This window comes from Rhyacophila brunnea, unplaced genomic scaffold (genome assembly GCF_057557595.1).
Source record: "Rhyacophila brunnea isolate RB1 unplaced genomic scaffold, BYU_Rbru_1.0 scaffold_8, whole genome shotgun sequence".
In the NCBI taxonomy this organism is placed as follows: Eukaryota; Metazoa; Arthropoda; class Insecta; order Trichoptera; family Rhyacophilidae; genus Rhyacophila; species Rhyacophila brunnea.
The window spans coordinates 27,573,516-27,589,189 of record NW_028233350.1 but is presented as its reverse complement, the minus strand read 5'-3'; the positions used below and the strand labels follow the sequence as shown (position 1 = coordinate 27,589,189).

The 15,674-nt window shown below is 37.4% G+C and overlaps 2 protein-coding genes across 3 annotated transcripts; one reads left to right on the top strand and one right to left on the bottom strand.

Moving 5' to 3' along the window:
• The first annotated feature begins 4,050 nt into the window (after window positions 1-4,050).
• LOC147064090 (tRNA-splicing ligase complex subunit RTRAF) lies at window positions 4,051-7,144 on the top strand. Of its 2 annotated transcripts, XM_085958693.1 has the most exons (4): window positions 4,051-4,200; window positions 4,279-4,503; window positions 4,657-4,749; window positions 6,768-7,144. In XM_085958693.1, the coding sequence occupies exons 1-4, from the start codon at window positions 4,140-4,142 to the stop codon at window positions 7,064-7,066; spliced, it is 678 nt and encodes a 225-aa protein (XP_085814819.1). In that variant the 5' UTR covers window positions 4,051-4,139; the 3' UTR covers window positions 7,067-7,144. The 2 variants fall into 2 exon arrangements, with proteins under 2 accessions (XP_085814819.1, XP_085814820.1); XM_085958694.1 differs by lacking the exon at window positions 4,279-4,503.
• A 757-nt stretch (window positions 7,145-7,901) lies between these two features.
• On the bottom strand, window positions 7,902-10,731 carry LOC147064089 (uncharacterized). Its single transcript, XM_085958695.1, has 2 exons — window positions 10,381-10,731; window positions 7,902-8,078 (listed from the first exon to the last, which is right to left on the bottom strand). Exons 1-2 carry the CDS (start codon window positions 10,532-10,534, stop codon window positions 8,023-8,025), a joined length of 210 nt encoding a protein of 69 aa, XP_085814821.1. The 5' UTR covers window positions 10,535-10,731; the 3' UTR covers window positions 7,902-8,022.
• Between the last annotated feature and the right edge of the window lie 4,943 nt (window positions 10,732-15,674).

Genomic DNA, 15,674 nt, shown 5'->3' with positions numbered 1-15,674 from the left:
TCCCATTCGGATAGCGAGTACTTTCTGCAAAATGCCATCTCCCGTGATGTGTACCCCCAGGTACTTGAAGCTGTCGACGCTCTCGATGTTTTGTCCATCGCTAATCAGAGGGAAATCTGGATCAGGACAGGTACTATTGCACAAGACGTTGGTTTTCTTCGCGTTGATTTTCAAACCAACGCGAGAGGAGTTGTTATGCAGCCTGTCGATTGTCTCTTGAATACCCTCGATTGTCGAATAGGACAGCATCATCGGCGTATTCCAGGTCGCATAGCTTCACCGTGGGGGTAACAGGTATGCCTCGTTCGGGTGGTATTGACTTCTGTAGTAGTTTGGTGGTCAACGGCTGGTCGGCCCCAAGTGGACACATTGACGCCAGTAGATGTGTTCATAGCAAAAGTTGGGAAATGCCAAACTGCCAGCAAGTCCCATCTGCTGGCCTCCCCGCGGCGACCTCCGGACAGTGCAGCGTACGCTGTTGCTAACAGCAGGGGGCGAAGGGCGAGTGACCGGCGCCATAAAACTGTCTAAGGGAAGGAAATCCCCGACAGAAAAACCTGGTCGAGCCGACCTTCAGGGCCCTCGTGGCTCAGGCCTCGGGAGCGCTGGGCTAATCACCTTGCCTCCTTAAACGAAACAGATTATCAAAACACCAACACAGCAGCCTCGGACGACAACCGGCTCTGTAAAACGACGACCTTGCATGGAAATGGACAATGAAACAGGTAGAGTAATCCTCTCTAACAACTCGAGTATGCGCATTGGGACATATAATGTTCGCACTCTGCGGACCCCCGGAAAGGACCTGCACGCCACACGTATCATGCACACCTACGGTGTGGACATCCTAGGGCTGAGCGAAGTGCGCTGGAAAGGAGCCGGGAGAAAGTTGATTGAGGGTTACTCTATTGTCTACTCAGGTCAGGAGCAATACCATCGCCAGGGAGTGGCAGTATTGATGTCGAAGAGAGCGGCCCGTTGCCTCGTGAAATGGGAACCAATCTCGGAGAGACTGATACGTGCCTCTTTCAAGACGCCTGGTAGCTCCTTGGCCGTCTTTCAGTGCTACGCCCCCACTAAGCATGCCGACGCACAGATAAAGGATGATTTTTACAATTCTCTCCACACGGCAGTCTCCGCCATCCCCCGAAGAGACCGCGTGATTGTAATGGGGGATTATAATGCGAGAGTAGGAGCAGACCCGATGCTTGGCCCCACGGTGATGGGACGACACGGCCTCGGTGACCCCAACGATAATGGTGAGCGGCTCGTAGAATTCGCCACTCTGAACGAGCTCGCAATCGGAGGCACTGTTTTTCCCCACAAAGACATTCACAAATATGCTGATATGATATGAATATACTGATGGACGCACGAGGACGCAGATTGACCACTTCTTGTACAGCTTGAAACACCGTAAGGAACTTCTCGACGTGCGTACTTACAGAGGCGCCGATATCCATAGCGATCATGGGTTACTTATTGGAAACATCCGAGTAAAACTCAGTCGCCATGCGAGGCCTCCAAAGTGCGAACGAATTGACGTTGAGAAGCTCCGACGCCGAAGAATTCGGATTGACTTCGAAACTACTGTACGAGATAGTGTAGATCGTATCTACGAGCGGCACAAATCTGAATCCGACCTCCTTGAGGCGGACTGGAGCCTCATTAAGAGTGCGATTGAGTCGTCCGCTCGTACCGTTCTTGGTACCAGAAGGAGTGAGCAGCCAAAGTGGATGTCTAACGAAACGTGGGTTGAAATTGGTGAACGAGCCAGGCTGAAAGCCTTGAGAGACGTAGAGACAGACCCCGACCGAACCGAGGACCGCCGGACTGACTACCAGACCCAAGACAGGGTAGTCAAACGATCCATGCGGTTGGACAAGCGCAATTTTATGAACCGGCAAATTGAAGCGGCAGAGGAGGCAGCAAACAGAAATGACACCAGGAAACTCTTCCGAAACACTCGTGAAGTCTGCGGCAGGCGACCACCGACTCCCGGAGCCATTCGTGGTCCCAGTGGAGCAATAGAGTCTGACGCAGAATGCGTCAAGAAGATTTGGAAGAATCATTTCTGCGGAGTGCTGAACCGCCCACCCCCTTTGGATCCCTTTGAAATATCTGCGGAAGCTTTACTTTTGGACATTCCCCAGCGACCGAGATTTCCGATTGCCCGCCCACGCACACCGAGATAAAATCGGCTGTGAAAAGGCTCAAGAACGGAAAGGCACCGGGGGGAGACGGGATTCATCCAGAATTCCTCAAGTACAGCTTGAGCGCAATTCTGCACCCTATGTTTCATCTGATGACAAAGGTGTGAGAAGAAGAGCGCTGCCCAAGGGACTGGGTGAACGTGAAATTATCACACTTCTTAAAAAAGGTGACCCTCTAAGCTGCGACAATTACTGAGGCATTACGCTACTCAGTGTTCCGGGAAAGATTTTGGCAAACATCATTTTGATGAGAATAAGGGATCCAATAATGCACGTCCTCAGGAAAAACCAAGCCGAGTTTCTACCTGGTCGAGCGTGTGCAGACCAAATCCACAACCTTCGATGTCTTCTCCAGCAGAACCATGAGCTGAACAGTCCGATGGCTTGCTGCTTTGTGGATTATGAGAAGGCTTTCGACAGTCCGCACCGCCCCTCCCTCTGGATGATACTGGGAGCATACGGGATCCGTCCCAAGATCATTGCCATAATCAAAAGCCTGCACGAAAATAGCGAATGCTGTGTTACAATTGGAGACACTGTCACGGAATGGTTCGGGGTCACGACCGGAGTCAGACAGGGTTGTGTCCTTGCACCGTTTCTCTTTATCATTCTCTATCATCATCTTACCAACATTGTATTATATTTCTTACCCATTTTAAATTTAGAAAATTATGAATTAATTCTATTGATTTTAGTTTAACAGGCATTTTACATAATATGAGATGCTAAGTATGATACTAAACATAATTTGAGCATAAACAGTAAGCTGCCAGCGTCTATAACAACAAACCATAATTCAAATCTGTAATTGCTCTCTACTCAGACCAATATGATGTCATTTTACCCGGTCGGCGCACGATATTCTGGAACTTACGCATGGCGAAAACGATTAGCACGGTTTAAGTTGTTTTTATAATGGCTTTAGTTAATACTAAGCTTTGGGTTCATTTTAAGTAAACTAAATTTATTGCCGGGGCGCAAACGATTTCAGTGAAGATGACGTATACAGTGCATAGTACCTGTATTATCGCTGATTGGCAATATGGGCACATCGGTTTATGGTTTGCAATACAATAAGTGAGTGATAATATTAAAAACCTATGAAGAAAAAATATGATTTACGATGTTTCATAGCAATGCAAGCAGTGCAGTGCACTTGTATGATGTTAGACCAGCCGCCGCTGGTGGTAATATCGATTTTCAAAAAATATGTAGCATTGATCTATGCATTACATTTGTAGAAAGTGTGTTAATGCTAGTGTATTATTTATTATGTAACTCATCTATCCAAATCAAATCATTCCCTGTGTAAACGCGTCAGTATGAGCACTCTATAGAACAATGACAAGTCATCCATAGACAACAACAGGAGGGGCAGAAAAAGTAGGACCAGTCGTTGTGAATGTATGGGCTTTCTACTCGAGTCAGCAATGGATAGCAATGGATAATCATAACTTTTGACAGCTCGATTTTTTTTCGTTCGTTGATCAGTAGCAGAGCATAGACAAATCGGACGATTTATTGTCGTCGGACTTTTGGCTCGCCAATGGAGCGCCGGCAAAAGTTCGGCACCAACAAACCACTTTTGCCAAAGATTGAGAAAACGTCAACAACTTTGACTGTTGTGGTTTTTTTTAAATGAATTGTGAGTTCATAATAATACGCAAATTAGTGTGTTTCAAAATATTTATCTAGTTTAAATGAATACCTAGTCACTTTTCAAAACTATCGAATTTTAACAATTTTATTTTGTCCGTACAATAGTGGTAATTGCCATATTAGATATTATCTATGATTCAATCTGGCAGCACTGCATACCATAGGGCATAGATAGGCCATACTTAAATTTGACAGATTTGAGATTTACGAAAGGCTCCATTCATTATTTCAATTCGTTCACGAAAAGATTATAGGTATTTAGTGAAAATGCTTAAGAGAAAATTCAGCGCTCTAAATCACCCAAATCCAAATGACTTCAATGTACATGGTAAGAAATATGTAAGATTCTTAATCATTCACTGTTTTTACAAGATTTACCCGGTATTAATGTTTGTCAAACATCCAGATGAAGCTGAATTTCGAAGTGCTGTTATTTGGCTGGAAGACCAAAAAATTAGACACTACAAGATAGAAGAACGAGAAGGTCTGAGACAAATGAATGTCCCAGAATGGGTAAACGCTTTTGCAACTTACCTAAATGATATGAGTTGCCCTGTGATAAATGAATCTCCTGCTGAACAATTGACATGGTTAGCATCCTACGCTGTGCGGTTGGAATATGCCGACAATGGTCTGAAAATATTCACTTTTATTTCTTTCCTTCATATTTACCATGATTTCACTTAAGAATTTATTTGGCGAAAAAAGCCTTAGGATCTTCTGTAATCTTACAAAATATAACATAACTGATTGAATAAGGTTTGGTAATTCTTAACATTTACAGCTACCAATTATAATGCTGCACTAGCTGAAAGAACTCGTAAGAAAACATCTGTACCAAATGTTACTTCAACAAATCCTTTGGATAATCTTGACTGTAAGTAAATGATTATCCTTTGTAAAGTAAGCTTTTAATCTATTGTTTTATTAATTCTCTCTTTAGCTGGCACTAGTTTGAAATTAGCAATGACCGAGTGGGAGAATAAATACGGCAGTTAGTGCCATGTGTTGATATGGTGACACATACGTTTGCTGAAGAATACACAATAATTATCTTCTCTATTGGCTGCCACTTACTGTCTTAAATAATTATACATTAATTACACAAACTCGTGTTTGTAATTATCTCAAAACACTTCTGAGAAAATATATTATAACCAATAGAAAAAATCTTTTTTGAAAAAAGTAAGATGCAGGAATCGAACCTGCATCTCTCGGGTTTCTCGAGAGTATTATAAGAGTCATTAGTTAAATTTTGATGTAATTAAGTATGATACCTTTAGCATAGTGGTATATGTGCGTGGGCACGAGACCTAAGAGATGCAGGTTCGTTTCATAAAAGATTTTTTCTATTGGTTATAATATATTTTCTCAGTGTTTTCAAAATTATGTATGTTCAATAATACATTCTTAAATCTTGTGAATTATTCGTTGAATAAATAAAGTCCTTAATTAAAGATTATCATAAGCAATCATTAACTTTAAATAATATTGATTGTATGCAATGATTCACCTACCGATTAACCCTGTTTGATTAATCACAGTGCATTGCCTGTCTCGAATCAGTTTCAAAATGACCATTTTTCATGATGAAAGTCCTAGTGCACATAGCTCCATCACCGATGGACTCCTAACTTGATTGAATGAGTTTTCGAAAATGTATGTTTACAAGAAATAATCCAAAAATACTATAATTTTGAAGGATTCGAAAAGAAAAATGTTCAGTGTACTATAGTTTTTTCAAAATATTGTAATTTTTACATCTTTATATTAAAATCAGCATTATAAAAATATGATTACACTGCTTTCCATGATGTACAAGTGAACAGTTGACGCGGTGTATAACACGTTTTCAAATTAAAACTACTCAGGTGTCAAAACCAGAATTAAAAAGTTGAAAATGAAGTTAGTGATCAAATAAATGTAAACATTTTGATATTGGATAGGTTAGAATTCAGGGTTTCCCAAACTGTCTCTACGATAGAACACTTCGCAAATCCTGAAATTTTAACGGAACAGTCGCGCATATCCTTTCAAAACGCATATATATTTGGATGCAGCGACCGGCGAGCCGGTATAGGAATGACTACTTCGTATGTGTGCATATGCATTCTGGCATCTTTGACTTGCAGCCCGAGACGCATGCGATTTGTTGTTAGCAGCACTAGATGTATTTTTCAAACTAAAAAGTTGCATTCGACCAATGTGCAGAGCTCCGCGTTGGTAATGCGTTTTTTGTGAATAACGGTGACGTCACATCGAGGTATTTGACACATTGCAGACAAGATGAGTTTTGATAGTGATTCAAAATTATATTTCATTATCAGGCCAGATGGCCGGTAAATGTTGACTCGTTTGTGTAATTAGTGATGGTAATTAATTGAACTTATGTTCCCATGATAGAATCATATTCTAATAGTTTTTTTTAAACAAAATGTTGATAGCTGTTTCAGACCATGTTCAGAATAATCTTTCAGTAATTTATTGTGCTGATCTATGCAAAAAGCATAAATTAAAATGATTCAGATGAGAATTTCATACAAAATATTAGATCACAAGCTGAGTCCTTAACTTTTTGACAACTTTCATGTGTATTATTTATATACTAGTGTGTGTTGTTAGTATCAAAGAATAGCTTAAGTTAGTTTTACGGCTCAATGCCGATTTATTGTTTTAATATTATCTTTTTCAGAAATCATTGTTATACAAGGTGGTCATCCGATGCCAGAATGAACAGAGAATAAAATAATTAGATGCTGCATTGATGCAATTCGTGTGATGTGCAAATAATAAACAGTATCTTCATGCGTAGCGGTTTTCTAGCAATCATACACTGCTGCTTCTGGTAATTGTTATAGCACAAGAATTTAATTTATTGGTTAATGTTTATTACAGTCACGAGCGAAGACTTTACATCGGGCGTTGCCGAATTGGCGGCGATGGCTTGTGTCGGGCCTCACCCTGATCCCAGAGTTCGTCTCAGCGGTTTGGCGACTGTCTTGAAGACTGCACCGCATCCCAGCCCCACCTCCAAAAATAATGAATCTGTCAACAACCGCTCTGATGTTTTGCAGTTGCTGTTTATATCAGAGCTGAGATCTTTGCAAACCTCCATAAACGAAGCATTGGTTGCAGTCCAAAAAATAACCGCCGACCCGCGTACTGATACAACTCTCGGAAAAGTTGGCTTTTAACTATACATGTTCAATTTGTTTTTTTTTTAATGTGACATTGTGATTTGTACTTGAATAAAGATTGTACGATTTATAATTTTTGATGTTTTAATATCCTCCTATTATTATTTTTTTACCTTCAAAACGCTGATGAATTTACTATTCAGTTATTTTGGAAAAATATTGGTTTTTGGATATTTTTGAATAATTGCAATGGTTTTGTCGCATGCAGGGACGGTGAACACAGTATTATTTTGACTAATGAAAAATCATTACATTTCATAGTCAAGAGGCATGCTTTTGTGACCTGTATACCATCCCCCATTGATCGAGGGGGAAATAGTCGCGATAAGTGAAATTTCACGATCAACGAGGGATTTGAAAATTAAAATATAAAAATGAATAAACTAAACAAAATAAATGTCATACATGAAATTTAATAAAAGTAATATAACTGCAATAAACTGAAAAAATAACGTTTGCAAAAAAGAATCTTTATACAGTAGTTTACCCTGCCTGTTTACTAATTATAACTATCTTAATATTCTGGTAGACAGGTGTGATTCCACTCCTAATGACGATTCCTTGGACATGGAACATTAAGTTTGGTATAAAAAATGATGAGAAATCAAAAAAACACTCATTAAGGTTATCTGTATTTTAAATATTTTTATGGCTGATTCCTTGCACACAAACGTGTAATCAAAATTAACATGGAACTCATACGGTGGGTGTATGTGACGGCAAAGAACTAGGAAAAATCAAAGGAGTTAGGGGAAGCCTTCATGCAACAATGGATTGGTTCTGGATGATGATACAATCAATATATTGCTTGGAAACTAATAAAAATCAGATAGAATCAAAAATCGTAGATATTTTTATGTTATTATAGCCATTAACAGGACCAATATTGATAAAATATAATACTTATGAGAAGATTTCAATTAAACAGTATAATATATTCGCATATGAACGATTCAATGTTTGAATGGTGGCCAGGCAAATATTCTTGCGATTCCGAATGCTGTGAATCCTGAAAAAAAGATTAAAAAAAATATGTTAATCTCCCAAATAACATCAATTAGGTATATTAAATTCAATGGGTTGGTTAATTAGTCAATATTTATTTTGGTTGTATACTTTTTCCTTAAGAAGGCACGTCACCACCCACAGGGCTGTTTTCGTGGTTTCAATTTTGGTAATTTTATAGTACTCTATACAGTGCTCCGCAACTTTTCTCACCCACGGCACACCACACGTAAAATAATTTATACACCAAAACATGGACCCCACAGGATCTTTGGCGGGCCCCCTACCTATCGCTAAGGTTAAAGACAGTGTGATAGCATGATGTTCGAGGTAAAATTAATGGTATTGATCGTATGTTTAGCGATTTTTTTGTATTTATGAACACATTCACTTGAATGATGGTTAGTTGTTGGGTTAAGAATAATTATTTGTCGAGTATTGACATAATAATAAGAAATTGTATCCTACAATCGCATGTTTTAAAATATTAATACCAGCATAGTAAAATAGCGCCGAAGGTGACTTTTTTTTACTATTAGAACAAATTTGTAATTTGTGTTTAGCTCACTTATCTTGTTGACCTGCCGCGCCGGCCCCCCAGGCTAGAGCCCTGTCAGCTCCCCCTTGTAGGGGCCATTCACCAAAATTACAATAATTTATGTTTTTTTATTTGATAAATTGTTAAATATACAAACATAACACAACGAAGAACTAAATGTACATATTTCCATGTATTTGTATTATCAATATAATAACTAATTAATGTGATAACTGAGCTTGTGCCAATCAACCTAAATGTTTTATACATTTTGACTCAATATTTGAAAGAGCAACCCGAAGTTCTCGGTCAAGATCCTTCAAACAAGACTACTGATTATTTTTATTGATAACTTAGTTGAAAAACTTTGCTCATCTAGGTCCTAGATAATATGTCGTAGAAAACGCTGAACTGCGATAGCCTTGTCGGAAATCCGAGGATATTCTTTATTATCTGAAATCCAGAAAATAGCCAATGGAACATCGGCGAAGTTCAGTTTTAGCTTCCCGTCGTTTCTCAATTCAACCAATTCCTCTCGAATTTATAGGGAAAGCGCTTCTATAGAATTTTTGGGATTGGTTGCAAAAGGGTTTCGAATCCAGTCGTATTGATTGTATGAAAGTAATGATGAAATCTCTTTTGCAGCAAAGTAAAATGTTTTTGAAACGGATTCAAAATTAATTGTTTGTTGTCAATGGTGTTCTAGCAGGTCGTTTGGTACATTTGTAGAGATCCTAACTCCTTCTAATTTATCAGAGCATGTCAATATATTTTTATTCTGACCTTGCATTGTTTTATTAAATTCATGCAGGTGCTCAAATATATTACCAGCCATGTATGCAAATTTGGTTATTAGGTAAGTAAGTAGGTATATACAAAATTATTTTTTGGGAGCTATGCACCGCGGCACACCTAGCATCGTCTCGCGGCACACCGGTTGCGGAGCACTGCTCTATAATATAGTCACTGTGGTTAATGTAATTTGAGAGCAAAACTAACATAATAGCGCCTGCACACGTGCGTGATTTACTTGCACCAAGTGTGTATTTTTAAACTATCGCGATAATAACTATTTACATGTAAAAGTCCTGACCGTCTCTCCAATCTCATTCTTCAAGTGTAAGAGAGACACGATGTAGTCATTCTATGGTGCTTCTTGACAGGTTCGTAGATAATTTATGTTCTTTTCATCAATAAATAAAAACGGTACTGTTCAGTTGTCAGGAATACAGCGGAAAACACATTTTGAAAATTATTTGTTAGTTTGGGTTAGGTTAACCTAACAAATAATCCAGTTTATCGGCTATTTTCAAAATGTGTTTTCCGCTGCATTCCTGATAATCGAACAGTACCCCATAAAAACTATGAAGATGTATGGGGTTTCTTGAATACACACTATTACCTAAAAATTAGATGTCCCGTTTTGAGGAAAAAAATAAATGGTCACGTTAGGTTTAACCTACTGAAAAACAACCAACACAACTTACCTACTTAGTAGGTTGTTGGGTTTTTGGTCTCAAAAGACCACAAAATCGATACGGAGTACTATAAATTACTTAATTTTTTTAGCTATTAAGACGTGAAAATATTAAGATAATAATATTAACATTGGAGTAAATTTGCTAAGCATAATACCTTTACGTCAGTTTTTACAAGGGTTTACTCTGGTCTGGTTCAGAATATAGATACCTAGTAGAATATAAGACTACAGGAAACGTATTTATATAGGTATATTTAATAAAAGAACTAGCTGAACGAGGAAATTTACCAATTCCGACAACTGAAATGACAGACTTTCCCAATTTGGTTGGATTTCGTTTTGCTTGATATCCCATATATCCCCCGATGCCTATTAATCCGGTTCCACTTATCAGCCTGCAACCAAGACAGTCTCGGTCTCTGTTTGTTATAATAGAAGTCATTGTATAAATTAAATTTTTGTTGTATTTACACAAGCATTTATTAGCAAAGTTATAGTGCCAACTGGTATTTTAAGAGATATAAATATTTTAATTAGGTTATATATTACGGCAGTAGACAATTTTTGTTTTTATGCAATGCTGAATGCATAGATGATAGATGGAATATACCATAGACTGAATATACGATGAGTTGCCAGCCATTCAAACAGGTTTCCAATTTTCCCATTTTTTCATAGACTAATATCGTGCATCTCCGTAGCGTGCCCACCAGTGATGCCAACCGTACTATAATTATGGTCTTGTTCTATAATTTTGGCCCGCGTACTATGTACGATATAAAAGTCCGAAAGCACTATAATTTTGAATTTATGGAAAATACCTTCTGAATTTTGCCTAAAAAAAGGTTTCGTTCATCCCTTTACGTGTAATTTCTTGAAAATGCAGAAAAGTGTTGGTCATTCAACGCATACCGCATATTTTTTCCCGCCCATCCCGTTTTTTGTAGGTATATGGCGGATGACCTGTCATTGTTTTATAGATAGAGTGATCATACTGACGCGTCTGTCGTGTTCACACATGGAATGGTTTGATTTGGATAGATGAGTTACATGATAAATAATACAATAATATTAACACACCTTCTACAAATGTAATGCATATAGATCAATGCTACATATTTTTTGAAAATCGATATTACCACCGGTTTTTGTGTAGGTAAGGCCATCCTCCCACGGCGCAACTGAAATTTGATGGAACTAGTTTGTGAAGGAACTCATAAACTGACCAATGTGATGCTTCGCACACGGCGCTACTGAAACCCAGTTGAAATAATAATCACATAACCTCAAACTGTCAAACTCAACTATCAACCGTGTTGTACAAAAACTGACAACACGCGCGCTGCAGCGTTTACATACGGTTATTTTGATTTTCCAATTAATATTTAACCAATTTTGGTAAGAAAATATGATTTTTCACCGAAATCTAATGATGTTGGTACCACTGTTTTACGGTGACTGGAAACTTCAGAGACCGCGCGACTAGCATGTCGCATCTCTTCGCGACCGTTTTGAAGCTGAGAGATTCCAGTCTCGCCGTCAGCGAGCCGCCATTGAAATACATTAGCTAGATACTGGCTGGAATTTTAGTTTCAGTTCCGACGGACATAAGTTGCGCCGTGGGAGGATGGCCTTAGGTAGGTAAAAATTATTATCTTTTCAAAATATGTGTATGTATGAAAAGAAAAAGAGAAACAAGTCGTAAAAACGATAAAATGAGTTGAATGTGCCAAATTAACCACGGCCATTGCCGACTCAAGTAGAAAGCCGATATATTCACAACGACTGGTCCTACTTTTTCGCCCCTCCCGTTGTTGTCTACGGATGACCTGTCATTGTTCTATAGAGTGCTCATACTGACGCGTTTACACAGGGAATGATTTGATTTGGATAGATGAGTTACATGATAAATAATACACTAGCATTAACACACTTTCTACAAATGTAATGCATAGATCAATGCTACATATTTTTAGGAAATCGGTATTACCACCGGTTTTTGTGTGAAGTACTGGTTTGACTTTGACAGCTGATGAATAACAGGAATGTATATTATTTATAAATAACACTGCTAGTTAATATATTTGATTTGAGAATTTTTTATAATTCATTTTGAAACGAGAAAGGGCAAATCAATATGTCAATCAATCTGGGATCTGATTTTGACAGCTGAACAGTGGACAACTCGTTGCTTGTGCAAAAAGATATGCTCAAGCTTAATCTAATGATGGCGCTGACATAGCACAAACCCATAGACTATTATTAGACCTATACATTAGTAATAAAGAACATTCATTGGTTTGTGGCATAAGTGCCCATATTATTATGGTGATTAAAGTGCCCAACACAATCATCACGATTTTCTTTATTCCTCAAAATATTATTCTCTCTTCTATGTAAATAAATTATTCTTTATTGGTAGGTAATTCAAAATTTATAATCATGACATTATTTGGAGAGTAAATTGCACTGATGACCAATTTCTTATCAGAATATTAATTTATGAAATCAGGGCTATTCGAGTAGACAAGTACATAATATAATGTTAAGCGACAAAATACTCAAAAACAGATTTATACAGAATAGGTACTGATTTCTCAAAGAATTGTTAAAACAAATTGTATGAAATAATAATGGAATAATCATTGTTCATATGAAGCGCCTAGTTTCAAAAGCCCCTAAAACGGTTTTCATAAAATTTTGAGTTAGACATATATTTAGAGATATGTTTTTGTCTACTATATGTTGGCCAAAGTTATTGTTTTAAAAAAGACCTAAAACCGTCAATATTTATTATCAAAAATTAGGCTTAATTTCAAAACCCCCTAAAACAGTTGGCGTGTGAATTTCAAATCCCCCTAAAATGAATAAGCCAATCAGCGGCTGCTCTGATGGTAATGTGAGACGGATTTCAATATGTCTGCCTGAACAAAATTAAAGTGACTTCGTGTTGATCGCTCTGTAGGTTAATAGTATTTTTCAATATTTATAAAGAATGTTGAACTGATTAATGTGTCAAAACGTAAGCCCAATGAGTCAAGGAAGCGTTTACAAAGAAAAGAAACATGGGAAGTTAATATCGAACGCCAAAAACGGTAAGTGAATATTGACAATTTCTGCGTGTTATTTGTCCAATACAGTGGTGTCTCGTCACACTGTCCCTATTGTTGATATGTATGAAATAATTACAGTTTACCATTGAAAACGTTAAATACGTACCTATTGACTTAATACTTTTTTTACATACTTATTTTATTAATTATCAGGACCGGTTTTACCAACTTATTATTTTCTATACAAATATTTTAAAATGCATAATAACAAAATATAAAGTAGAGACAGTCACTAACTAGAATATAAATAATTATGTAGGTACACTATACCTATACTATTCATCCGATTAGGATAAAACTTTGGTGAGTTATTGTGTGCACACCTGCCAAGTTTCTGAATTAGAAAAATCATCATCTTCTTCTTCTTCATTTTAGCTTCTTCTATTCGTATGCGTTCCTATAACATTCAACCGATTGCAATGAAATTTTGGTGAGTTGTTCTGCGCACACTCGTGAAGGTTTCCGAATTAGTACAACCATTTTCTTCTTCTATTCATATGCATTGCTATACCATTCATCCGATTGCGATGAAACTTTCGTCAGTTGCTGTGCTCACACCCGCGAAGGTTTCTGAATTAGTACAACCATATTCTTCTTCTTCTTCTTCTATTCGTATGCATTGCTATAACATTCATCCGATTGCGATGAAACTTTCGTCAGTTGCTGTGCTCACACCCGCGAAGGTTTCTGAATTAGTACAACCATCTTCTTCTTCTTCACCTTCTTCTATTCATATGCATTGCTATACCATTCATCCGATTGCGATGAAACTTTCGTCAGTTGCTGTGCTTACACCTGAGAAGGTTTCTGAATTAGTACAACCATCTTCTTCTTCTTCTTCTTCTATTCTATCTTCTTCTATTCGTATGCCCGTAGTACCCATAGAATAAAATAGAATGAAGAAGAAGAAGAATAAGATGGTTATACTAATTCAAAAATCTTTGCGGGCGTGCGCACAACAAGTCACCAAAGTTTCACTGCAATCGGATGAATGGTATAGGAACGCATACAAATAGAGGAAGATAGAATAAAAGAAGAAGAAGATGGTTGTAATAATTCAGAAACCTTCACGGGTGTGCGCACAACAACTGAAGAAAGTTTCACTACAATCGGATGAATGGTATAGGAACGCATACAAATAGAAGAAGATAGAATAGAAGAAGAAGAAGATGTTTGTACTAATTCAGAAACCTTCGCGGGTGTGCGTACAGCAACTGACGAAAGTTTCATTGCAATCGGATGATTGGTATAGGAACCATATGAATAAAAGAAGATAGAATGAAGAAGAAGAAGAAGAAGATGTTTGTACTAATTCAGAAACCTTCACGGGTAAGCGCACAGCAACTGACGAAAGTTTCATCGTAATCGGATGAATGGTATAGGAACGCACACGCATACAAGAAGACAGAATAGAAGAAGATGGTTGTAATAATTCAGAAACCTTCGCGGGTGTGCGTACAGCAACTGACGAAAGTTTCATTGCAATCGGATGATTGGTATAGGAACCATATGAATAAAAGAAGATAGAATGAAGAAGAAGAAGAAGAAGATGTTTGTACTAATTCAGAAACCTTCAGGGGTAAGCGCACAGCAACTGACGAAAGTTTCATTGTAATCAGATGAATGGTATAGGAACGCACACGCATACAAGAAGACAGAATAGAAGAAGATGGTTGTAATAATTCAGAAACCTTCACGGGTGTGCGCACAATAACTGACGAAAGTTTCATCGCAATCGGATGAATGGTATAGGAACCATACGAATAAAATAGAATGAAGAAGAAGAAGAAGAAGATGGTTATACTAATTCAAAAATCTTTGCGGGTGTGCGCACAACTGACGAAAGTTTCATCGCAATCGGATGAATGGTATAGAAATCATAAGAATAAAATAGAGTGAAGAAGAAGAAGAAGAATATGGTGTTTCCAATTCAAAAACCTTTGCGGGTGTGCGCATAATAACTCACCAAAGTTTCATCGCAATCGGATGAATGGTATAGAAACGCATGCGGGACAAACAAACATTCATTTTTATATATAAGTATAGACTACTGTTCTATTTCATTATTATTTGTAATATTTTTAATTATATAATTTGTAAGTATGTATACAATAGTAAATTCTATATCGTTAACGTAATTTATATTGTTAATTTTAGTTACCTACTTCGAATAAATATTTTTTTAATTGGTACAAAACAAGTATTTATTTTTTCTCCTAGAAATATAACCACAGGACGCCTTTTGCAATTTCCTCATGCACCATTGCTATAATGTAAGTTTCATAACCCCCTAAAATCATATATGTTAATTTCAAAAGCCTCTAAAACGGTAGTTGAGTTTCAAAGTCTCCTAAAATGAAAATCATTTGATTTTTAATATATTCTCTCAGAACAATATGCAAAAGGTGAGTAAAGGATACTAAATATTATACTCTTTATAGTGTATAAATCAAATAATAAATACATAAA